The 23,497-nt window shown below is 47.2% G+C and overlaps 2 protein-coding genes across 8 annotated transcripts; one reads left to right on the plus strand and one right to left on the minus strand.

Annotated features, from left to right (window-relative positions):
- Nucleotides 1-1,133: 1,133 nt before the first annotated feature.
- Nucleotides 1,134-4,928, minus strand: SWI5 (SWI5 homologous recombination repair protein). Of its 3 annotated transcripts, XM_085239210.1 has the most exons (5): nt 3,197-4,338; nt 3,054-3,102; nt 2,863-2,975; nt 2,125-2,219; nt 1,134-1,863 (listed from the first exon to the last, which is right to left on the minus strand). In XM_085239210.1, exons 1-5 carry the CDS (start codon nt 4,249-4,251, stop codon nt 1,799-1,801), a joined length of 1,377 nt encoding a protein of 458 aa, XP_085095336.1. In that variant the 5' UTR covers nt 4,252-4,338; the 3' UTR covers nt 1,134-1,798. The 3 variants fall into 3 exon arrangements, 2 of the variants coding, with proteins under 2 accessions (XP_085095336.1, XP_085095337.1); XR_014887250.1 differs by having other exon boundaries at nt 1,715-1,863; nt 2,125-2,975; nt 3,197-4,523; XM_085239211.1 differs by lacking the exons at nt 2,863-2,975; nt 3,054-3,102 and having other exon boundaries at nt 3,197-4,928.
- GOLGA2 (golgin A2) lies at nt 3,750-22,084 on the plus strand. Of its 5 annotated transcripts, XM_085239194.1 has the most exons (28): nt 3,750-3,884; nt 4,924-5,046; nt 5,377-5,457; nt 7,595-7,729; nt 8,319-8,362; nt 8,494-8,557; nt 9,027-9,086; nt 9,526-9,606; nt 11,353-11,391; nt 12,037-12,099; nt 12,338-12,431; nt 13,107-13,213; nt 13,840-13,898; nt 14,319-14,460; nt 15,407-15,496; nt 15,641-15,748; nt 15,844-15,931; nt 16,424-16,770; nt 17,546-17,659; nt 17,956-18,180; nt 18,415-18,514; nt 18,604-18,692; nt 19,281-19,434; nt 19,564-19,631; nt 20,184-20,286; nt 20,484-20,590; nt 20,798-20,966; nt 21,071-22,084. In XM_085239194.1, exons 1-28 carry the CDS (start codon nt 3,837-3,839, stop codon nt 21,319-21,321), a joined length of 3,153 nt encoding a protein of 1,050 aa, XP_085095320.1. In that variant the 5' UTR covers nt 3,750-3,836; the 3' UTR covers nt 21,322-22,084. The 5 variants fall into 5 exon arrangements, with proteins under 5 accessions (XP_085095320.1, XP_085095319.1, XP_085095321.1 ...); XM_085239193.1 differs by lacking the exon at nt 9,526-9,606; XM_085239195.1 differs by lacking the exon at nt 7,595-7,729.
- Nucleotides 22,085-23,497: the final 1,413 nt, after the last annotated feature.

Consider the following 23,497-nt stretch of genomic DNA (forward strand, 5'->3'; position numbering starts at 1 on the left):
AACAGAAATTACTGGTTCTATTCTTCTTCTGGATTTGGGCAAAGACAAGCATAGTTTATCTTCCAGATTGCCCTTAAAGTACAAGGAGCAGCTCTGGGAGGAGCAGGGATGAAGCACCTCAGTAGCAGAGCTCAGTCCCTGAAGCTATTAACTCAGAGCCTGGAACCCTTCCATTTTGTCCTGGGTCTCCCTGCTCTGCAGACAGCAGCCAAGGCAGCAGTGGGGCATAGCAGCAACACAGCACTGCTCTGTGCCCACTGCAGAGCCTCACCAAGGGCAGTTTGCTGTTGGCTGGCTGGTTTGCGTGCATCTATCCTTTGTGGACAACGGTCTGAGATGAGGACATCATCCCCAACAGCTCTCTTGTGCTAACTGAAGCAAAAACTAGCACTGGTTAAGCAGACAGAATGTCAGTGTGACTGCGTTAATCCCAGTGCTTCTACAAGGAGGGGGTGGGGGGGAAAGGAAACACAGCCCTTAAATAACCTTCCATAACTTGGGCAGTGGGCTGTGCTTCATCCCACGTGCCTTACACCTTGCACAAAGTGCTGGAATTTATGTATGTACTTCCCAATGAAAAAAAACCTTTCTGAACACCTTATTGCTGTGCTCTCAGCAGCAGCTTTTTTGACCACTGTCTGATATCCAGGCACTGTGAAGAGAGATTAATTTCTTTCAAATTTAGAAATACGAAGAATAGACTGCAATACAGGCCTGACTGAAAGCAAGGGGGAAAAATTGCTTGGAAGGTCTAGGAAGTAGAAACAGACAGGACGTTGGCTTGAGTGAAGCAGGAACAACATTTGTGGGCAGAGCACTTTGTCAGTTGGCACAAAGCAGCCAAACTTGGGTTGTTGTACAGTCACCCTCAGTCCTAAGAGCTGACACTGAAACACACTGCTCTCAGCATAACTCTGTGCTTAGGACACTGCTCACTTTCACTGTAGTGACTCTGCATTTACAATTGAGTAAATGTAATTCTGCAGCTCTCATTCCCAGCAGCAGTGCTGCCACACTGTCCCCATTAAGTCCTCAGAAAACATCTGAAGAACACATCTTAAAGTTGTTTCAGAATAGAATATAGTTGAAGAATTTGTTCCCAAGTTCATTTCATGAGTCACACGCTCTCAAAGTGAATTACTGAGGGGTGCAGTAGCTGCTTTAATTCAGGTCAGACAGTTCAACACAATGCTCTGTTTACTTCAGAAATGATACAAAACCTCTGGACGTTACAGCAGTTAAGTACAAAATTGCTGAACACTCCAACTCCTCCAGATCCAATCATAACAAAAACCAAACCACCATCACAACTTCAGCCTTTGGTCCTCTTTTCTCCCAATGGCTTTTCTGACAGCAGCTGTCACATCATCACACACGGTGCTCCCTGACTTCCTCCATCCATCCAGAGGCTGCCCCACCTGCAGGTTAACACACCCAGATAGAGCCTGGATGCTGCAGAGAAGCAAAGGCTCATTGGGAATAACTTTAGCATCAACCTTGGATTACAACCATTCCAATTAAAAAATAATGATTAGAAATAGTGTTTCTCAGGTAGCAGAGTAAACTGAAAGTATCCCAAAGTTCACAGACTCAACATCCCTTTCCCACAAACAGGAATGAGCTGGTATCATCCATATCTTGCACGTTCCAAAGCTGCTGAGAAATGTGGCTGCTAACAAAATCTCTTCAAATTCAGCATTCATGCTGCTTATGATGGCTCTAAACGGGTATGACACCAAAACACAACGGCCCTGCAACAGTCATGTCTGCAGGTCACAGCAAGCCTGCGGGTCCCATGCTAGTCATTAAGCTCCAGGTCATACTCAGGGTACAGCTGCTTCGTAGTAACTCCTCGGATAACAGCTAGAAAAGAAAGAAATTCCACTGCTTTCATTAAGAAGACAGCAAATAAGTCAGAAAAAGACTTGTGTTTTCCTGCTAGTAGACTCTAAGTATCCCACAGAAGCACTCACAGCTAAGGAACCAAGGATTTCCAGCTGTGCCCCCTTCCCCCACCACTTTGTTTTGTTAACACTGAAACAAGCTCTGCCTTCATGGCATCAGTGTCTCTATATACAACAAGATTTACTTCACCAAGATCTTTAAAAGCCTTCCTTTCCTTACCCAGTTTGCCTAGCAGCATCTGTCCAGCATCTTTAATTTCATTGTACTCATGGAGCAGAGAGATGTGCTTCTCCAGTTCCTCCACGCTGTACCCTCTGTAACAAAGCCACAAAACAAAACCACTGCCAAACAAAGGTGTAAGGATAGCTGAGGTATGCAGACGCAGCCTGGTAAAACCCCTCTGTTTAGAACAATGACTTTTAGGTTGGATATTAGGAAAAATGCCTTCTCAGAGCAGTGAGGCATTGCACAGCCCAGGGAGTGCCGGAGCCCCTATCAGTGCAGGTGTTCCGGAGCCATGGGGACGTGGCATGGAGGGATGTGTCAGTGGGCACAGCGGGGTTGGGATGGAAGAGCTCTTTTCCAGCCTTCATGTCTCTAGGATTAACCCCCCATCTTCATTCAAATCAAGTGCACACCGCCCCACACTGAGCAGAGGAAATGCTCATCCAGGCCCGGGCTGGGCAGCGGTGCGATCCATGGCCTCAGTCTGAGATCCCACCTGTATCAGCAGCTCTGCTAGCACAACGTGTGCTGACATCAGCTAAAAAATACCCCCATTAATTCCCAATTTACACATCGTTACCGCAGCAGGTGAGGTCAGAGCCTTCCCAACCAAGCCCTAGGAAAAACAACCGGGAAGGAGCTCCGTGCTGCGGCTCACGGGCCCCGTAACCCAACGCACGGCCGCAGTAAGGCGCCACCAGCCGGGCCATAACGGAGCCCCGCGGGCCGTACTCGGACAGCAGCTGCGCGATCTCCCGGTCCAGAGCGCGGTCCTTTTCCTTCAGCGCTTCGATGTCATCGCACGGCGCTTCTCCGCCCGCTCTGTGCGACGGTGCGGCCGGGACCTGCGGGAACAGAACGCGTCCGGCGGCCGCTAACGGCACCGCGAGCCGCCGGGTGAATGGGGAGGGAGAGCGGCTTACCGGGGGTCTGAAACCGGCACCGCCGCTCCGCCGGGAGCCGCCGAGAGCCCTGAAACAGCGCGGGGAGCCCCGCGTCAGCGCAGGGCGGCGTCAGCGGGGCGCTGCGGGACGGCGCGAACCGAACCGAACGGAACCGCTCCTACCTCCGCTGCGCCGGCGGCGCCACGCGCCCCGAGGGAGAACGGCGCTGCTCCGCCAGGACCGCCGCGTCCCGCACGCACCGCCGGCACGGCGCGGGGCACGCCGGGAACCGGATGTCGGCACCGCGGGGCACGCTGGGAGTTGTAGTCCCGGGCCCGGCCGTGCCCTCTCGGCGCCGTGGAACGCATTGCCGCGCCGGGAACGCGCCGGGCACGCCGAGGTGGTGCGCGGCGCGTGGGAAGGAGCGGCTCTCCCCGCAGCGGCGCCGCGCCGTGCCGGCGGGACGAGCCGGGCCGAGCGCTGCCTCCGGAGCCCGAGCGGGGCGGTGCTGCGCCGGGAGCGCGGGGCGGAGCGGGGCATCCCGAGCCGCGCGCTCCGGGGGCGGAGCGACCCGGCGCCGCGTCCGCGGGACCGCAACCCCGCAGCCGTCCGCCGTGGGCGGGCCCCGAGCCGGGGCGCGGGGCGGATCCGGCCGCCATTCGCGCCCCGCGGCGGGGGAAGCGGGCCGGGCGGAGAGCGGAGCGGGGCGGAGGAACGCGGCCGCCCCCCGGCCCCGGGGTGGGGCGGGAGCTCGGGGCGGAGCCTGGCTGCCCAGCGCACCGCGCCGATCGGCGGCTGACGTGGCCCGGGCGCGGGGCGGACATGGCGGACGGCAGCAGGCAGAGCAAGCTGGCGGCGGCCAAGAAGAAGGTGAGGGCGGAGAGCCGTGCCGGGAGCGGTGCTGGAAGCCCGGAGTGGTGCGGGGAGGCTCGGCTCGGCTCGGCTCGGCTCGGCCCGGCCCGGTCCCGCAGCGCTCCGCGGCGCCCGGCGGTGGGGGCGGCCCGTGGGGGCCGGGCCTGCGCTGCTGCACCGCCTGCGTTCCGTGTCTGCCGCTCTCTTTCCCTTTTGGGTTTCTTTTCCATATCTCTATTTCCCTTTTTTTTTCATTTCTTTTTCCCTTTCTCTTCCCTTTTTTCCTTCTCGCGGGGCAGCTCGGCCCGCTCCGTCCCGGCGCGATGCCCTCCTGTGTCAAAGTCAAACGAATAGGAAAGTGCCCTGGAGCAGCTCGGGCTTCCATTTTGAAATCCTCCCGAGGATCCTTTTCGTTCCGGTGCTTTTCACCTTGACGTGGAAACGCAGCCCTGCCTCCATGGCCGCCCTCGGGGCCGCAGGAACTACCGGAGCATCGGAACCCCGGGCTGCTCAGAGCCTGGCCAAAACTGCCTTTAAATCGGCATCCATCGCAGATTGCTGCTCCTCCCCGCGGCCCGCGGTGGTGGCAGTGCCGGTATCAGTGCATTATCTGGAAGGTTGTTGTTCTCCTTCTTCAGTCCTTTCAGTGTTCTTGTTACATCTTATTACCAGACGCTGCTTTTCCAGTTTGCATTCCGTGTTATTATCCTTTATTCCTTATTGCTGTTAGTTACAGACTTACAAGTATTTCTTCTTGCAGTATCAGGTTGTTTCCTGGGCACTTCCTCAATTGGATACTGAAGTTGAACACTGACAGCTCTCAGTCTCTCGTCGCAGACCCATCACTCTCATTCTTCACTTTCAGAGCCCCTGAACTATTTCTGATATACGTACATTTTTCTTCCTAGAGAAGGAGCTCTTTAAGGACAGTTTCTCTTGTTCTTACAGCTCAGCTGACTTCTTGTCCAGTGTTCTGCTGTCATTTTCTTGTTGACGTTATATTCACAGAAGACATATTCTGTTTGGACTTCAGGTTATTCTTTTTTTCCCCCCACAGCTGAAGGAGTATCAGCAGAAGAACAGCCCTGGAGCGACTGCGGGAGCCAAGAAAAAACGAAAAACTAAAGAAGGAAGTAGACCTGAGACTCCCACAAACGATGACCGGCAGTCTCCAGAGAACGTGAGCGTCCCACTCCTTCTCCCAGATAACCCCTCTGCCTCGTGCTTTGGTTTCCAAACAGCACAGCTGTGACTGGAAGAGAGTTATGCAGCGTAACGTGAGCGGTTGAGTTGCCCGTGTTAGCAGTCTGTGAGTCAGGGTGTGTGCTGGAGCAGTGCTGGGGCATTCAGAGCTGTAATGCAACCCTGGATGCACCCAGAGCTGCCGTTCAGAGATGAGCTCCTCAGGAGCAGCACGATGCCGGTTTCTTTGGCTGCCTTTGATGGACGTTTTTCTCTCTGTCCTTTTCTGAGCCGTTTCTCTTTTCCACTTTTCTTTCGCCTCCTTTAGATTCAGAACATTCTGAAGGTGCTGGTGTCAGACCTTAACCGCTCCAATGGGGTAGCCATACCCTCATTGGACAAAAGGAAGGTGAGGCAGTGCTCCGTGTCCCTCTCAGTGACTCGCTGTCCCCTCTGCATGCTCAGCTTCTGTTTACACTGACCTTGATTTCGGATGGAGCCTTGTTCTGGCATGTCTGCTGTGTTTTGTGGCTGTTTTTATTAACACGGGGCTGTTTGTTAACATGCGTTTCCATTACTTGTAAGTGCTTGTTTCCTCCTGTTTTCTGTCTAAAAATGCAAAAAAGTTAACCATGTCCAATGCACATCCTTCAGACAGCTGAGCTGTAAGGAAAAACAGAACAGAGTTTGGGGTGAAGCTGCAAACCAAGTTAACTGCTGAGAGATGCTGTGCTAGGAAGGAGTAGTGCCTTATTAATTTGTATTTCTCCTGGTCTGTGTTGTTTTATTTCCTTCAGTGCTGTGCTTCTGAAGGGCAAGTTTCTGCTCATGCCTGCCCTGAGCAAACTGTGTAGTTTACTCCAGCCGCCCATTTTATGACAGGTGATGAACAGGCGATGTACAGTCTGGCAACTACCACAGTTTTAAATATGCTTAGGCAGGAAGTCAGGTATTTCGAGTACAGCATTTACTGGCTTGAGTGTCTTCCCTCACTCCTGGAGAAGGAAGGGCAGGAAGAAGACCAGTGAGCAATGGAAATGTGTTCAGGTGCTAACTGGATCCTGTGGCGTAGGCTGTGTGCCATCAGAGCTTAAGTGATAGGAGGACCTCCTGTGAGCTCCTTATTATTGTATGTGTATTTATTATATATACTCCATATTTATTTTATTATATATTTACTTTAAAACTGTTTATTGTGGAGGCAGAAGAAAGGCATTCTTCTGGTTGTGTTGCTGACTTTTGCATCTTGAAGTGTTAAGCGAAAAGAATGTTCCAATCAGAACAAATGAAGGACGTGTTTTTGAGATGTTCTGGGCAGAAGTCCACGTGATGTTCTACATTTATGATAGCCTGAACAAACAGAGGCGAAGTAACCTGTACCTGACATAAGCAAGGGAATTCCTGGCTTTCCTTTAAGCCCCTAAAATATGTCGCTCCTTGAGAGCACACGTGTCTGTCCTCCAGAAAAATGATGGAGGCAGTTCCATTTGTTCCCCTCTGCAGTTTTCCAGCTCATTACTCTCATTAAATCTGTCTTCACTATTGCTGTAACCCCGTGGCTGCTTGATTCATGAATGAAGTGCTGAGCAGGTAAATAGGGAATGCCCAGAGAGTTCTTGTTTCATGCAGACTGCCAAGAACGAAGCGACTGAAATAAAAAGGAACTCTTTCAGATGGGTTTGCAGAGAACTGCAATGCATTGGTGGGGCTGGCTGCTGAAGGACTATTGTTTGCTTTGTAGTGCCATTAAATGATGATTTATCAGAGCTGAAGTAGAACTACTTGCCATAAACCAACAGAACGCTGCTCTGGGTTTGTATGGCTCCCTGTGTGGCTGGACAGGATGGATGGAATTGTCCATTTTGCTGTGGCTTGGTGGAGGTGTTGTCAGCTGTTATTTATCCTCCCACGAATGCTGGATGAGAGCCTTCATCACTGTCCAGGAATAGTTTTTAGGCCCTTTTCTATTTAGATTCTTGTAGCTGTGGGATTCCTAGCTTTGTGGGCACCTGTTCCCAGCCGGGCTCATTTTGGCCTGTTCCCAAATGTCCTGTTTCTAAACGTCTGGCTCAGAGCTTGCTGTTTGAGTTTGACTAACCTGGTTGTCAAGCAGTCATTTGCCTGTTCTCTCCCACCTTAATTTGCACCCAGTGATCAGTGTTTTCCCCAGAGACATGTGAAGGGCAGTGCTGTACACAGCAGTGATGCCATCTGGCTTTGCCCACTGCTCACTTTTTAACAAATCCTTTGCAGCAAATCCAGCGTGTGAGCTTAGAGTAGGGAGATATTGTCCCCCCTCACTAGAGAAGTGATTGTGGTGATGGGACAGTTCTTCAAACTGGATCTAGCAGGACGTAGGGCTGGGATGACTTTTGGTTGTGGGTTGATGCAATTTGTTCTGGGGAGGACATAGATTCACTTCCATGTGTTTCTCCATGACTTTGTTCACATGTGTTTCTCACAGGCCTATTGCAAGGTGATGTGTCCACGTGTGTTTCCTTCGTTTTGCACGTAGGCTGTAATTCCTGTGGTGTGTTTTGTGACAGGCATACTTTGACAGTGATGTTGCCACTCGTAATGCTGACCAGCTTGCTGCCGATGTCCCCGTGCTATCTAACAGCAACAGCCTGCCTACCTGTGCTTCTGTCCTGCCTGCTCCTGGGGGCATGCAGCTGACACAGGTTTGTGAGTCATCATCAATATCTCCACACTGGTTAGCCATCTTTTTCTGAGAAAGACAATCCCCATAACTGGCTCACGTTGTCTCCCGTTAAATATACTACGTTCTCCACTCTCCATAATCATCATCTGTCCGTGAGAGTGGAGGGTGCCAGGATGCACACATCCCTGCTGCTTCCAAAGCTGCGATTCTCCTCCCCTTCTCTCCTATTTAATTAGCAGAAAGCACTCTTAATAATACAGAAGATCTCCAGCTAGCTGGAGCAATCTGCATTTCCTTTCACTGCATAAAGATTCTGTTGAAGTTTTTCCAGCAAAGCACAGCTGATTATTCTGATAAATGGTAACAGCACATACAAAGCCAGTAACACTTAAGCCTCTTAATCCCAAGAAGGCTAGGCACTCAGTGCTCAGAAATTATGGGCAAGATGGAAAATGAGCTGGTTTTCTTAAGTTGGTCTTTCTTTGGGAAGCAGTAATTACAGGTGCTGTGGAACCTGAGCCCAGATGTAGTCAGGCCTTAGGGACACATTCATAAACATGATTCTCAGCTTTTCTTACAGGCTTGTAAACTTTTGTTTTAATCCACAGATTCATGAAGCTGAGGATCGTAAAAACACTTTGGATGAGAACAGGTGAGTGTTTGTGTTTGCAGCAGGATCCCAAAGTGTCCAACAGATAAAAGTTTTACTACTCCCCGCTGCCTTACTGATGGGAGCAGTTCTCTAGGAGGAATGTTCACCATAAGTCCTTTCTTTGTCTCCAGGTCTCTGTCATCAACAGAAAGTCTCCGCCAGCTGTCTGAACAACTCAATGGCCTGGTTTCTCAGGTACAGCCTCATTTTGGTGCATCTGTCCTAATAATTTTTCTGGGGTCTGATGCGAATCTTTAAGCAGCCAGCTTAAGAAAACACTCTTCAGTGTCAGAGATGTCTGCAGTCGTCCTACTAAACAATGAGATATTGAAGCATTGAGAAGCTAAACTTCCAGTTTTAGGAATGTTAAAATTTCTGCAGTAGGAAGAAGAGCAGAGTGGGTGAATGAACAGCACGTATTCATGGAAAGATGTAGTCTTGATTTAGTGGCAAAGAATCTGAAGTCAGTCTGCCTAATTCGTATCAGCTTGCCACAGGGGCAGTCTGCATCTATCTTTAGCTAGGAAAGTGTTTTTTTTGTGGCTGCCTGTGGTACTTGGAAGTGAAATGTGCTATAACAAGTATTGTGATAGTCAGTTCTTACTTGATAGTGATTTATTGCCTGGGGGAATAACACTGACTGACTTGACTATTTTTCTTCTAGTCTACATCATATGTGAATGGGGAAAGTGGTGTTTCTTCCACTAATATTAAGGAAATGGAAGTAAGTTGTCTTGAGCCTATGATTTTCTTATTTTCTAGTCTAAGCCAATTGTTGGGACTGTGCTAATGAGACCTAACTGAACACACAGCTCACATACATTGTTGTTCAGTGTTGCCTTCTGCTGTACTCAGGTAGTTGTGGTCAGCAGGAGTATTTCCAAGGTACCTGAGGTATTTCTGGGGGGCTTGGGATCGTTTGGCCTCAGAGCAACTCTTAGTATTGATTCACTTTTATGTCAAAAAATGCCTTAGCAGAAAGTACTTGACAAGTAAGTTAATGTCCCAGCTACTCTTGTTGGATCTGTAGATTTATTTGGGAAATCTGATTTTATCAAACTGTGATAATGATTTATTTTTCTGTCCTTTTTAATTATTGCTTTTTTCCTCCCCTCCTCCTTTTCTGCCCCTTCCTTCTTCTCCTGCCTGCATGTGCCCATCAGACACGTTACCAGGAGCTGGCAGTAGCCCTAGATTCCAGCAATCTAACTAACAAACAGCTCATTACAAAGATAGAGGAATTGGTAAGAAACAATCCAACCAACCAGTTTGATGTTGTCTCTGCTGCTCCTCCATGCTCTCTGGGTGTCTGCAAGGTTATGGGTTCTCTTATAGCACCACAAGGAAGGCTGCTTTCACAGCACTTTGAGTGGAACAAAATGGGCTGTGTGGGAAACCTGTTAGGAAGATCAAAGTCTCAGGCCACTTATGGATGCATTAGCTCATCTGAGAACAAGAAGCACAGTTCTGCTGTTTCCTCTTAAATTTATTCTGTTGCTCTCATCGTGTTTTCTGTGGAAGATAAGCATCCTGATAAAACAACTATTGCTGGGCTGGTCTGAATCCCTGAAATACAGAATTCTAGTGCTGGCAGCAGTGTGAAAGCCTATTTTTGCAGGTGGTGATGCTGTTCTAAATATATTAGCAGAGTGGGAGCAATAGGTCTGAGAGAGAGCCTGGGGCTGGTTTCTGATCATATCCTCAGCTTCTCTTGGCACTATGAATGAACTGCTTTGTCCTTTGGCTTGCATGGATTCCTGCTGCTGCTTTTCAGCCTTCAGCTTTAACATTGCAAGAAATGTAGCTAAGTGGACTTGTTTGGTCTGAAAAGAGCCTTTCTTGGTTTGAAATCCTTTTCCCCATTTTGTTCCTCTCACACCACTCTTTTTTCCAAAGTCCATCATTTCCCAGTGCACCCCACAACCCCTCCTGTGTTATTTTTGGTTTTGAGTTCTTTTGGTTCCATTCTGTTGTCTTTCAGCTGGGCTGCAGGGGTGGCTGGTAGTGAGGGCAGTGCCTTGTTTGCCTGCTTTCTGACAGGCACATGAAACACTGTCTGAAATTACACAGGCCCTTTGCTGCCTTTGCAGTCTTGTTTTCTTTGTTCTGGTTGTGTTCTGTGCTGGTGTTCTTAGCCTCCAAACCTCAAATTCATCAGCTTCCCAGCTGCAGTCGTGTTTCAAAGTGAGCTTGAAACTGACGTAGTAAGAATGTGCTAATGTCTGTCCTTTGGAAAGGGGAAATACACCATGCACTAGCTTAGATGTGAGGCATCTGTGAGCAACTGCCACAAGGACAACAGCAGCAAGTAGCAAATGCTCCACTGCACCCACATCTTCACACTGTTTTGTGGCAGCCCGGTGGACAGCTGACAGTTCTGGTCTCTTTCTCCCCACATCTAAAGATGCACTGTGTGCAGCCACTGCTTTCAAATACTTCACCCACAAGACCAAAATGGGACAGGATGGTGCCCTTTCTCTGCATTTGGCTTCAGCTCTTTCATCCCAGCTTTTGCAGGAGCCTGCCAGCATAAGTGAACTTCTGCATGATTTAAAGGCCAGTTGCCACATGGGATAAAAGTTGAAGGTCTCAGCTGAAGCACAACACCGTGCTGTGGTTTTGGGTTTTTTAAATGCATTTTTGGTCATTATCCTGATGCATCAGAGTTATGATTAATGTCGTAGATGTGGGGTGAAAGCGTAACTGAGGTTGGTGGATGCTCAGATGCATACATGGCTTTTGTAGTGGTGTTGGTGAATAACTGCAGTAATGTACTGAGCAATGAAAAACGTGCATGGCATCTTCATGAAGGAAGCCCCAAATCTATTATTTTAACAGATAAGATGATCTTCTTAGTCTTCTACCTAAAAAGATAACGGGAACTGTTTGCATTAATTTGGGCATGTATCCTACTTCAGTTAAGTGAAAATATGCTTCAGCAGTATGAGAATATTTCCTTCTAATAGTGATGCATCCATTTTCTTCTGTAGAAGCAGCAGAACCAAGAAGCAGTGAATCAGCTGGAGAAGGTAAAGTATCCTATTTTTGGATAGAGATAGAAATAGATTTGTTCTTCCGAAGAGGAGAAAGCATAGCGGACTGTGGCACCAGCCTATGTGATCTTGTCTTACAGGATCATTAAGGTTGGGAAAAACTGTTAAAATCATCAAGTAAGTCCTACATCTGCTCAGCACTACCAAGCCCACCACTAAACAATGCCTTTAAGCACCACATCCAGACATCTCGTAAATCGCTCCAGGATGGTGACTCCATCACTTCCCTGGAGATCATCCTGGAGTCGGTTCTGTTTGTAGCATAGAGTTGAATAATTTGACTTCACAGGCTAGGCCTGGCAGATAGCTTGCTTGTTTTGATGAAAGCTAAGATTTAAATGCTCAAGTATTGGAAGGCTGCAGTGGAAGCAACAGATTACAGTTTACGGCCTCGTCAGTAGTTTGCATTCCAAACACAGCCAGCATAAGGAACCTACTGTTGTCATTCTAGGATGGATAACCAATAAAGTAGTTAAAGAAATGGAAGACTGAAGTATGGCTTTTAAAAATGATGATACCGTTGGGTGCTGGAAGTAATACCAATGCATCACTGCTTTTTTTTGACGTAAAACAAGAGGGGTTTACAATTTTGTGCTGAACAGGCATCATTTGTTTATACAGGAAAAGAAGGAGTTTGAACAGAAATTTTCTAAAGAGCAAGCAGCACTGAGAGAACAGCTACAGGTAAGGCAGAGCTTTCACTACAGTAATATGACCTGGCTGCTGTCCTTTTCTGGATTACTGAGCGCTCATTCTTCATCTTGGAAGCCAACATCCTTTCAGGAGAACGGGGAGCCAGTTAGCTAGATTGTACTTAAATGCAAGAGCTCTTTGTCTCACTGAATTATCCCTTTGTGGCAGCAGGGATGTTGTGGTTGCGAGCAAAGATTTCCTGCGCTGAGCTCCTTTTTCTTTCTCCAAGGTTCATATCCAGACGATTGGAATCCTAGTTTCTGAGAAATCTGAGTTGCAGACAGCCCTTGGACATACTCAGCAGGCTGCACGGCAGAAATCAGGTAATTGACTCGGAGCACTCCAGCTTGAGCCGTTGGTTAAACCATAGATTTCAAGTCAGAGGCATGATGGCTGCTGGCTGCCAGCTCACAGCACTCGTTGGTTCCTTAATGAGAAATACTTGGCACCGTCACCGCTTCTGTCATCGTAGCTGCCCCCAAATTGGAGCATGGTAATCCCGTGGCAGTTGAGGTTCTTTTGTGCATCACTGAAGCCCTGTCAGCCCTGCTTGGGCCTGGTGATTACCCCAAACTGTTCTTTTCTCACTTTTCTTCAGATTCTTTTAAAACTTTGTTCCCTTTCATCACCCTTCCTCCCACACAGCTGTCACATTAATGTCAGTTTTACTCAGGCCTTTCTTTCTCAACTAAATTTTGAGCAATTTGCCCTCATAGAAAAAAAAAAAAAAAAAAAAGCAAAACATAGTGCCTCTTGCTCTGCAAAGGACATTTCGTCATCTCCCTCTAAAACTGAGAAAGGTAGTTGCTGACAGAGAGCTTTACTGCCCAAGGTTGCTGGTGAATCACCCATACTGCCAGGAGTGGAAGCAGGTCTACCAATTTACAGAGCTCTGTGCTGTTTTAAGAGCTTGCTGATAAAGCAGAAAGTGCTGTTTAGCCTGTTCCAATAATCCCTTTGTGGTTTAGTCTCAACTGACTCTGCTCTGACTCGCTTAGGAGAAGCTGAAGACCTTGCTGCCCGTTTACAGTCATCTCGCCAGAGGGTAGCAGAGCTGGAACGCACCTTGTCCTCCATCTCTATGCAGCAAAAACAGTCAGAGAAGGTAAGAACCGCCTCTCGTTATGCTTCATTAGCAGCTCTGCTTTTGGCTAGTTGCTTGGCACTACACTACTATGAAGTCTGTAGTCCCTGCTTAGAGAAGAGGCTGAAATTAACCTTGTTAATTGTTAATTAACCTTGTAAAGCCCTGTATTCTCATCAAGGCAAACCTTTCATTCAGATTTCTGTGACCACTAATCATATGGTCCAGTGGCTGTCTTCAGATCTGACACCTTTCCACATGAGTCTTGCCAGCTCTACACAGCAGAATCTCTGACACCTCCTCCCAGGAGGGTCTCCATCAAACAGGCACTTTGCTATTGATACTCATCCAGAAGTTTGGCAGAAATAACCTCACCATCAGTTAGTAGCATTGTGTTCAGAAAGACTGAGCAGATGAATTCCTGGCAAATCCATCCTTTGTGCAGTCTTATGGTGTAATGAGCTGCAGCACTAGCCAGCCAACTATAGTGATAGGTGAGGTTCTAAGAAGATGTGCTGGGGATTTTGCTCAAGTTATGACCTCTTCTGCATTAGCTAATCTGTTAAAGGTAAAAGAAGATAATCTTTGAACACTTTATTTGTATGGCTAAAGTCTCTAACTGAATCAAACATTTGTTTTTTCTCCAGCATAATAAAGAGCTGGTGAAGGAACGAGACAACCTGAAACTAGAACTGTACAAACAGAGGTAAGCCTGTTTTGCATATTATTCCAAAGTTTTTCTCAATAGAGTCACAAAGAGTAGGAAGAGGCTTTGACTACGGTTGATGAGCTGGGAAGCCAGATATTCAATGTAAAAATAATAATTTAAAAAACCAAAAGATGAGGTGGGTAATACAGCAATGGAACACAGTGCCCAGGGAGGCTGTGGAGTCTCTGTGCTTGGAGTGTTCACAACAGCTGCACAGAGCTGTGGGTAACAAGATCTGGTGGTAGCATAGTCCCACTTGGAGAGGGAGGTCAGACAAGATGACCTGCAGAGGTTTCTTCCAGTCAACATTTCTATGACTCTAGCTGTTGTAAACTTAATGACACGGGCATCTGCAAACACATAGAAAATACAGTGCTGCCACTTGATTTTTTTTTTTTTTTTTGGTGTTTGTTTCAGCAAAGGTAGTGAGGAAATAAAGCAGCAGAACTCAGAGCTGTCAGAAAAACTCCGCTCCCTGGTTTCTGAGAACTCAGCCATGAAGTTGGATGTGGAAGATTTACATAAGAAACTGGAAATGGCTGAACTGATGATTCAGCAGGTAATCACACTACTGGGACATAGGAGTAGATCACACTGATCATTTTAAGACTTGTTTCCTGGACACTGGGGGCAATATTGATCTTAAAGGCAGGCACAACATCCCATCCTGTTAGGAAAAGGTTTTCTGTGAGGTCTCTAAGGAGCAGGAAGGCTGTGCTCTTAAGGACTTGGAGGAGACTGAAAGACATTGTGATACCAGTCTGCTAAAAGAATGTTACATGGGATGAGAAGGTGACTGAACATACAAGTGTGCAAATACAGTGACTTTTCTTGTTGCTGTTCACTATTCTGGTTACTCAGCTGTTGTTCAGTGTCACTGAGAAACAAGTTGAGTAGAGATGCTTGCACCAATCCTACCAAGAGGTGAAATGGACAATGACAACTTGAAGGGAGCCACTGTTAGAGAGCAGGCTCAGTGTTAAGGTGAGCCCACAATGGAAGAAACTGCTCACTTTTTAAAATTTTGTTTTTAGTCAGTGGCTTAAGTTACCCATAAAATAAAGCCAATTGCTACACTTCTAGGAAAAATATTTTGTCTCACCTGTACCTGCCTTGCTGTTTAGTCCACCGACATAGACTGGCATATCTGACAACCCTGAAGTTCACAAGTATTCATACCATCTGATCTGTCTTTGTACCACAGACTCTTGAAATGCAAAGTTTCTGAACGAAATGATTTGACAAAAGCCCATTTTCTTAATTAAAAATTAGTAAACGTAAAATGGAAGCAAGGGGCTGCCTCGTTCAGCTTGTTTTACAGGGCTAAAATCACAGCTTTTTGATTTTTAGATGCCACTTCTCTTTCAATCAACACGGAGTTGAAACATTTTAAAGAACTATGGATGGCTATAACATGGATCAAACGGCAGGCTAAAATCAGGGGAGAGGCTAGACAGAAATGGAATATTAACATTTTGCCATAACCTTTTGATTTCTGTGGGCAGTTCTCAAATCAGTCAGGGAATGTGGATGCAAACCAGCAGTTGCAGGTGGCACTGGAAGAGAGGGCGAGCCTGGAAACCCAGATTGCTCAGGTAAGTTATTAATATCTTAAGTACACTGATGATCCAAATCTGTAAAGAAATGCGTGTGGCAGAATACAGCCTGTGCTCTCCCTTAAGTCAGCCATCCTTTAATTTATTCAGCTGGTACAATTTTCCTTGTTTTGTTTTTACCAGCTTTCAGAGTCTCTTCACCAGCTCCAGGCAGAAAGAGATCAGTATGTAGAGAAGCTGAAGGAAGAGGGGAGCATTTGGCAGCAGCGAGTCCAGCAGCTCTCTGAGCAGGTAACCTCACAGGCAGTGCCACAGCTACTTCCAATGAACACAGGTGTAAGTGCACCATGAGCACTGTTTTAACTTGAGCTTGTGTGGCCTTGCAGGTCCGCACAATGGCAGAGGAGAAGGAGAAGCATATGGCCCAAATTCAAGAGCTGGAAAGCAGTGTTACAGAGCTGCTAAGCAAATCAGGTAGGACTTCCAAAGTGGGGTTTTGTACTGCAGAGTATCAGCAGGTTAATTCTGTCCCCACTGTGCAAGTATTTGTGCATGTACAAGTAGATCTGATGCTCTCAAATCATGAAGAGAGCTGAAAGACTGGTAGTTCTATGAAACCTTTAATTCTAGCAGACAGCAGGCGAGCTACTTCCAGTAGCTGACTAGCAAATGGTTTATGTCTTTAGTTATCTGCCTGGCTGTACTGTCAGGCCCATGAGGCTGGGCAGGCCGGATTCTTGCTGGGGCTGAGAGAGGGAGTCAGCAGCACGCAGCAGGACACTGTGTGGTTTTGGGGTGGTTTGCTCTTTTGCTCCTCTCAATGCCCCATTCCTCTGGATACTGCAGCTGGTGGTACTTTCTGGGTCACAGAGTCCTGCAGGTTGGGATATGTTCTGCATAGCTCTGTGTGCTTCCCAAGTGATTCAGCCCTCTGACTGATCTGCTTTTGATTCCCTTTCTCCTCAGCTGTGAAACCCATGGATGTTGAGCCATCTTTACCAGCGGGACCTACAGCAGCTGAGCTGAGTCTGCAGGAAGAAATCCAGCGACTGCAGCACGAGAAGGAGGAACTGCATGGGCAATACCAGGCCCAGGTCCGTGACAACGAGCAGCTGAGCCACCTCAACAGGGAGCAGGAGGAGCGGCTGCTGGAGCTCGAGAAGACAGTCCAGCGCTACAATGAGGAGTCTGTGGACAGACAGCAGATCCTGGAGAGCATGCAGAGTGACAAGGCCACAATCAGCAGGGCACTGAGCCAAAATCGGGAGCTGAAGGAGCAGCTGGCTGAGCTGCAGAATGGGTTTGTCAAATTGGTATGTCTCTTTTCATGAATCGTTTCTCACTATTTCCCACGTTGGTGCAATCCTTTTGTAGCACAGATGTAAAAAAAAAAACTACTGTCAGAAGCATTATCTGCCTTTTGTCCCTTGGGGCTATGAGTGCTCAGCTTTCTGTGCTAAGTATTGCTATACCAGGAAGTGCCCTGTAATTCCTTACTCTCTCAGGTGCTCTGGCAAACAAACCAATATCTCTGCCCAGAGCTGTTTCCTTTTTCTTCTCCTCTGCTGGCAGTCAGGCTGTTTCTTTCCCAAGTATTCTTCCAGCTTTGCTCATGAAGAAGAAATTCTCAATAGTCTGCTGTCCTGTTGCTGTCATTGTTTCTGTCCTGAAGCTGAATTCTTACTCTTGCTTCTTTCAGTGTAACAGTTTCCCCTTTGGGGTCCTGGCACATAACGCATAGTCTGGTCACTGTTTTTTCTTCAGATCTTTCTGAACTTGTCTTCTTGGTTTTGAATGTCTACTGCTTTATTTGGGATGTTCATGTTACCCATCTGCTTTGGATCTGACAGGCTGTGTGGTGTGCCAGGCCCTTCTTGGCACTGTCCCAGCTCTGATTTCCCCCTCCCCTTGCTCTTCTCCCATCTTCTCAGCCTTTTTTAAAGTTAATTACTGCCCTTATTTACAGCTCAGAACAACACAAGAGATGGCATCCCACTGTATCAGGAATTAACATGTTTTACTGATTTAATTTATGAGAGCATATACTTTTGGGGCAGTTTCCTTCTACAGTGGTTTTAATTCTTGCAGACAAATGAAAACATGGAGGTTACAAGTGCCCTGCAGTCAGAGCAACATGTGAAGAAGGAGCTGGCTAAGAAGCTTGGGCAGCTGCAGGAGAACCTGGGGGAGCTCAAAGAGACGGTAAGCAACAGCAGTGGGATGGCAGGGCAGGTGTGCAGCAGTTTATGCAAAGGAGAGTTGGCAACTTTACCAAACTTTGATGGAAAGATGGAAATTGGTATTGTTAACGATCAAGCTGGGAGCCCTCCCGTGTCATCTGCTGTCTGATGTGGGGGACCAGCATGTGGGGACAGATGGTGGCTGCCTGCCTTGTTGGTGGCTTTGGGGCAGCGTTGACAGTTTGGATCATGCCACACGAGTCATCATCTTTTCTGGCAGAAATGATTTGATCTGATGGTTTTATCATGTTTTGTTAGCTGGAAGTGAAAACGCAGGAGGCTCGGGCTCTGCAGGAGCAGCGGGACCAGTACTATGGCCACTTACAGCAGTATACTGTGGCATACCAGCAACTGGCTGCTGAGAAGGAGGAGCTGCAAAAGCAGTACTTGCTTCAGACACAGCTAATGGACAGGCTGCAGCATGAGGAAGTTCAGGGCAAGGTGACAGTGGAAATGCACCTGAAGGAACTGCAGCAGACTAAGGTAATAATGAAGATGGGCAAGTGGAAAGACTAGAGGCAAGATGCTTAATTACACTACATCCTGTGCAATAGAGGTGAATTAGAGACGAATGGTAATTGTCTGGAGCAGAAGCACTGGTGGCTTTTTGTTTGTATGTTTGTTTTTGTGGTGCTACTGCTAGTGACTGTTTTCAGTTTGGCTTGTACAGGTTTTGGTGAGGGACTTTCTCACTGATGTTCTGCTTCTGTCTTGCAGGAAAGTCTGGAAGCTGTAGCAAAGGAAAACAAAGAGCTGCAGGCCCAGATCAGTCAGTTAGCAGCAGAGCTGGATGGCAAGATGCTGCACAGACTAGAAGGTGCGTAGCTTCAGCTGCTCTCCAGGGACGGGAGGTGGAGCTGGGCTCTCTGGAGTATTACCTCTTTGTTCACCTCCCTTCCTTTACAGGGGATGGAATTGAAAGTGAAGTGATGTCTGAAGAAATGAAAAACCCTTCGTTTGTGATCCCAGAGAAGTTTGAAAGCCATGAAGAAATGGTGGGTAGAAAGCCTTCGTTCTCAGTTGTGAGCAAATGTCTAGAAGAGGAGGCAGATTAAATTGCAGAGGTTCCACAGTGTGTTTTAAGTTGTTTATCAGCTGTGATCCCTGCAGCTGAGGCACAGGGAAGTGTTACAGTCCCTTTTTCACAGCACCAAAAGAACCAACAAGATTTCTACAGTATAGTTGAAAAACAAGCTGGAAGTCCAGCAATGGTTTCAATTACAAAGACAACTCAGCTGGCAGTGCCTCTAACTATTGTAATGATTTGTTCTCCTCACTTTGGAAGGTGATTTGGAAATGGTGTTGAACATGACTAATTCTTTCTGTAAGTGTACTTGTAACCAGAAAATACTGTGATCAAACAGTTTTGTGGGAATTCAGGTTTAACCTGCAGCGAAGAAATGATTTGTGCTACTTGAGAATGAGAAGACATGCAGTAGTTGCTGCCTGGGTTAGTCCTACGGGTTTCCTATCCATAAATAAAATGGGGTAAATTTCTGTTATTCTCTTTACCCTGAGATGCGCAATTGATCACACTTCACACAGGACAATCACTAACATGAGTCCTCTGCAATTCACCTTAGGTGACTTTCTTGACGTCTGCCATGTCCCAAGTGGAGAAGGATCGAGAAGAGATGAGGCAGCAGTTGGCTGCTCAGAAACAGCAGTGCAGAAACCTCCTGCAGCAAATAGCAGCTCTTCGGCAGGAGCAGCAGCATAACATCACAATGAGTGAAGGTAAATTTTGTGCAGTTTGGGTATGGAGATGTACCCCACCGTGGTCCTACCCTCTCTGAAACAGACCTATGGGTTTTGTGAATGAATCGCACTTAAGCAGGCACTGTAAACTACAACTGTCCTTTCCAGATTCCACTATGGATAGTGTTCCAGTGGAGGTTCATGAGGCTTTAAAAACTGCCATGGAGAAACTACAGGTAAGCAAAGGATCTCCTTTCTGCTCCTCTGCCTCACCTAGCTAGATTTGCACCCAGTGCCAGACTCTTGAAGCACACATACATTGCAGTGGAATAAGTAGCAGATGTTCCATGGTAAGCTACTTCCTAAAAAGAGGCTTTCCTCACGACTTGTCTCATCATAGGAGAGCTTCCCCTACCCTGCCCAAAGACTGTAAGGGCCTAACACTCAGCTATGGTCTGTTCTTAAAGAAATAGCTGAAAAATAGACTACCTTCACCCTGCTGGGATGAAGCAGAGCTCTCCAAGATCTGCAGACTAAGTGTGACCACATTTGTGCTGGCCACGCAATGAGAAGGCACTTTGTTCCCTCAGTCTTCTGTTTCCCAAAATTCAGAGATGCTTTGCTGTGCCTTCTGTAGCTTTGTTCCTTTTTCCAAATCAGTAGTAGTTGTAAAGGCAGCACGATTTGTTCCCTAGGCTCAGACTGATGTGAGTGGAGGGTTCTGTCTTTAACATGGCTATTCCCGTACGTGAGCAGCTGAGGTGACTCATACCAATTTTTGTGTTCAGTCCCGTTTCACAGATCTGATACAGGAGAAAGCTGATCTGAAGGAACGGCTAGAAGAGTTGGAACATCGCTGCATACAGCTGTCTGGGGAAACAGACACCATTGGTATGTTTACACAACACAAGCTAGAGCTTTTGGAGCTGAGTCTGCCACATACCGAGCAGTTCAAGTCTTGCTACCTAGATAGGCTAGGCTTCCAGTCCAGGGCTGGCTGTGCTGGATCCTCATGCAGCACAAGTTTATGCTCACAGTAAGGCTTTTACAACAATCTCATTATTCCTTATGCTTCTGTTGCGTTCCAGGGGAGTATATAGCATTATACCAGAGTCAAAGGGCTATCCTCAAACAGCGGCACCAGGAGAAAGAAGAGTACATCAGCAGGCTGGCTCAGGATAAGGAAGAGATGAAGGTAAGGAATCTCTTTTGTAGTACAACAAACACAGTGTACACTTGTAGGCAGGCCTGAGGGACTCCTGCACAGTATAAACCTTCTTATGTTGTTCTTCAGCTGGCTTTAATTTTGAAGTTGTAACAGTGGCAAAACAGCAAGCTGTAGCTACTGTCTGTGGCCACGGGGATATGCATGCTTCTTAAGTTTTCCTTTGCTTTGGTGCAGATAAAATTGCTGGAACTGCAGGATTTAGTGATGCGTCTGGTCAAGGAAAGAAACGAGTGGTACAGCAAGTATGTAGAAGCTGCTCAAAACCCAGAGCTGTCAGCAAGCCAGAATGAAAACGCACTGCCAGTGGAGAGGCGCATCGAACTGAACGCTACTGATGGAGAAGGTAAGCTGGAGACGGGACAAGTTAGATCAAATGGAATAACCCAAGGTCTCTGTGCATGGATGGGAGGAGTCACCTGCCTGCTGTGTCTTGTGTGTGCCTTACAGGGTTACGAGAAGTGAATTTAGCAGATGAAGCGGAGCAAGACACTGCTGCTCTTCATCAACCCGGTTTCTACCCTATTGACGCTAAAGCTGCTCAGCCAAGCCAAGAGGACCCTACAGCAAAGCAAATAATGCAGCTTCTCAGAGAAATCCAGAACCCTCAGGAGAGGTCGGGCTCCTTGCTGGAAAACCCCTGCATTCCGTTCTTCTACCGTGCTGATGAGAATGATGAGGTCAAAATCATGGTGGTTTAAGTAGCACCAATTCTTATTTACGGAGATTTTCTATGAGCCTGCAAGGACTAAACTGACTTGTATGTGCCCATACTGCTGCTCAGCACCCTTGGTCAGAACGGTGATCTGCTCTAAAAACAGCAGGAAAGAGGGACTGCATCAGATGGAACTCAGCATCATTCCTTCTCTTCCCTCTGTTACTTGGTGTGCTTGGAGCACAGGCTGAGTTGTGTCAGCTCTCCTGCTGGGCCTGGTGCAGGTTGGGGGGAAGGGACTCTGTGACTTCTGGCAAATTCCTTGAGCCCTTGTCCTGTATCCCTGACCAGCCCACAGCTTCACAGCAGTGACTGAGCAGCAGCCCTCGTCCATCAGTCACGACTGTAACCTGCCTCCTTCCTTCTAAGGCTCCCAAAGTAACTAACTTAACTCTGGTAACAAACTCTTGGGATGTTGGTTTTGTTTCACACCATGCATCTTAAAACTTCCCACTTTCTTCCTCTCGCAAACCAGCCTTGAACAGCCACAAGGTGCAGGCTTCTGGCTAGCTAGGCAGCACACAGAGCTTCATTCAGCGCTAGGGGCCGGGGCTGAGGGCTGCCTTTGGAGTCTTTCTGGTTACTTGACAAAGCTTTATGTGATTAGCGGGAGCTGGGGGTGGAAATGTAACTGCACTTTGAAGGATGATGTGTTTCACTTGTGTGTGTCTGAAGGTTTTATTTATTTAAAAAAAAAATGGGAGAAATAAGTAAAAGGAAACCACTTAATAAACATGCTTTGTTTTGAATTCCTGGACTCCAGGTTATCTATTGCTTAAATGTCTTCTCCCATTTTGGTAAGAAATGTATTAAATAGGTGGAATCCAGCATCCTTTCTCCCTGCTTACATTGCTGGCACACAGCAGCAGCAGAGTAGTACCAAACAAAGCCTTGAAGCTGGCAGCCTCAGTAAGGGGCAAACACGTTGAGTGCAGAGCTCCTGAAGTTGCAGCAATGCAGCTCCCTTAGGTGTACAGACTTCAGGTGAAGTGCACAGATACCTACACCCCTACACCTAAAGGCTCAGGCACAAACTGCCTCTTTGAAATACGGTTACAGCCTCAGCACCAGAGCTCTGGGGAGAACTGCAGCGGCCCTGACTGCAGCAGCCATGCAATCCCACAGCACAACCCTGGGCTCGTGGTGGTGGAAGCTGAGCTGCCAAGCACAGAGGTGCAACCACATGAATGCAGCACCAATTCTTGCATTTGTCAACCACAACAAAGGAAAAAAAGAAACCAAACCTAGAAAAACAACTATTCTTCCTCAGTGTCCAGGTGGCTGAGCTTTAGCAATATGGTAAGAGGATTTTCTCTTTTAATGCCAAAAGTAGATCAAGGCTTTTTTAAATGGTTCATTTTGTCGTTTTTTCTCCCCCCTGACCCCAATGAAAAGAAAAGTGTGTATGGAACAATTTGTGCTTTCCTGTGAACCCACCAGAGGAATGTGGAAATTGTTTTTCTTTTTTTTGAACTTTTCATCTGAATGTCTCCAGTGCTGTCTGTGAATGGCACAACACGAGCTGTGTACATACTGTATCTGTGTAAAATGCTGTATATTGCTGGAGGGAAGGCTGACCTGCAGGCTGGAGCTGCTCATAATCTGTATCATAACTAAAAGGGCAGGGGTGTGACTTAAACAGATTATAATAAATGGAATAAATATTTATTGGGTGTTCTATTCTGTGAAGGAGACCATTGTAGCAGCTCTGCAGGCTGGTGCAGAGGTGACTTAGTGCTGTTACAAATATGCTTCCTGAATAAACTCATTCAGATGGGTGCTGGCTAGATGTGTTCTGTTCAGATCTCCTTGAAATCTGGCAAAAAACAAATTCTTCCCTATTCAAAACAAACAACAAACAGGCACAGCTCTACAAACTGCTGCTTTAGTACTGCTGCCCTTTCCCCTTCGCTTTCATGAATGTTTCCTTGTAGCCAGAGCTCTGCCAGGCCTGAGATTTCTCTCCAGGCTTTTAGCTTCACCCATGAGCCTCTGATTCCTTTTTATCCTTTTCACTCGAGATGTGTTTCCCTGACCCTACTTTTACTCGGAGTGAGCTCCATGCAGACACACAAGTGATAACTATTGCTGAGCTGACACTGCAGCTTTAAGTTACAGCACCCAAACTGCCTCTGCCCCAAAATGCTGGAGGCCAAAAGCGC

Source organism: Meleagris gallopavo, chromosome 19 (assembly GCF_905368555.1).
Source record: "Meleagris gallopavo chromosome 19, MGAL_WU_HG_1.1, whole genome shotgun sequence".
In the NCBI taxonomy this organism is placed as follows: Eukaryota; Metazoa; Chordata; class Aves; order Galliformes; family Phasianidae; genus Meleagris; species Meleagris gallopavo.

What these genes read in the sequence shown, in the direction of transcription:
- SWI5 (XM_085239210.1), bottom strand. Translation starts at nt 4,251, where the DNA reads ATGGAAGCCCGAGCTGCTCCAGGGCACTTTCCTATTCGTTTGACTTTG. An exon ending in GCGCCGCCGGCGCAGCGGAG is followed by an intron (nt 3,103 to 3,196) that starts GTAGGAGCGGTT and finishes GCGCTGTTTCAG; the next exon opens with GGCTCTCGGCGGCTCCCGGC. An exon ending in GATGCTGCTAGGCAAACTGG is followed by an intron (nt 1,864 to 2,124) that starts GTAAGGAAAGGA and finishes TTTCTTTTCTAG; the next exon opens with CTGTTATCCGAGGAGTTACT.
- GOLGA2 (XM_085239194.1), top strand. Translation starts at nt 3,837, where the DNA reads ATGGCGGACGGCAGCAGGCAGAGCAAGCTGGCGGCGGCCAAGAAGAAG. An exon ending in TGGCGGCGGCCAAGAAGAAG is followed by an intron (nt 3,885 to 4,923) that starts GTGAGGGCGGAG and finishes TTCCCCCCACAG; the next exon opens with CTGAAGGAGTATCAGCAGAA. An exon ending in AGAATGGGTTTGTCAAATTG is followed by an intron (nt 16,771 to 17,545) that starts GTATGTCTCTTT and finishes TAATTCTTGCAG; the next exon opens with ACAAATGAAAACATGGAGGT.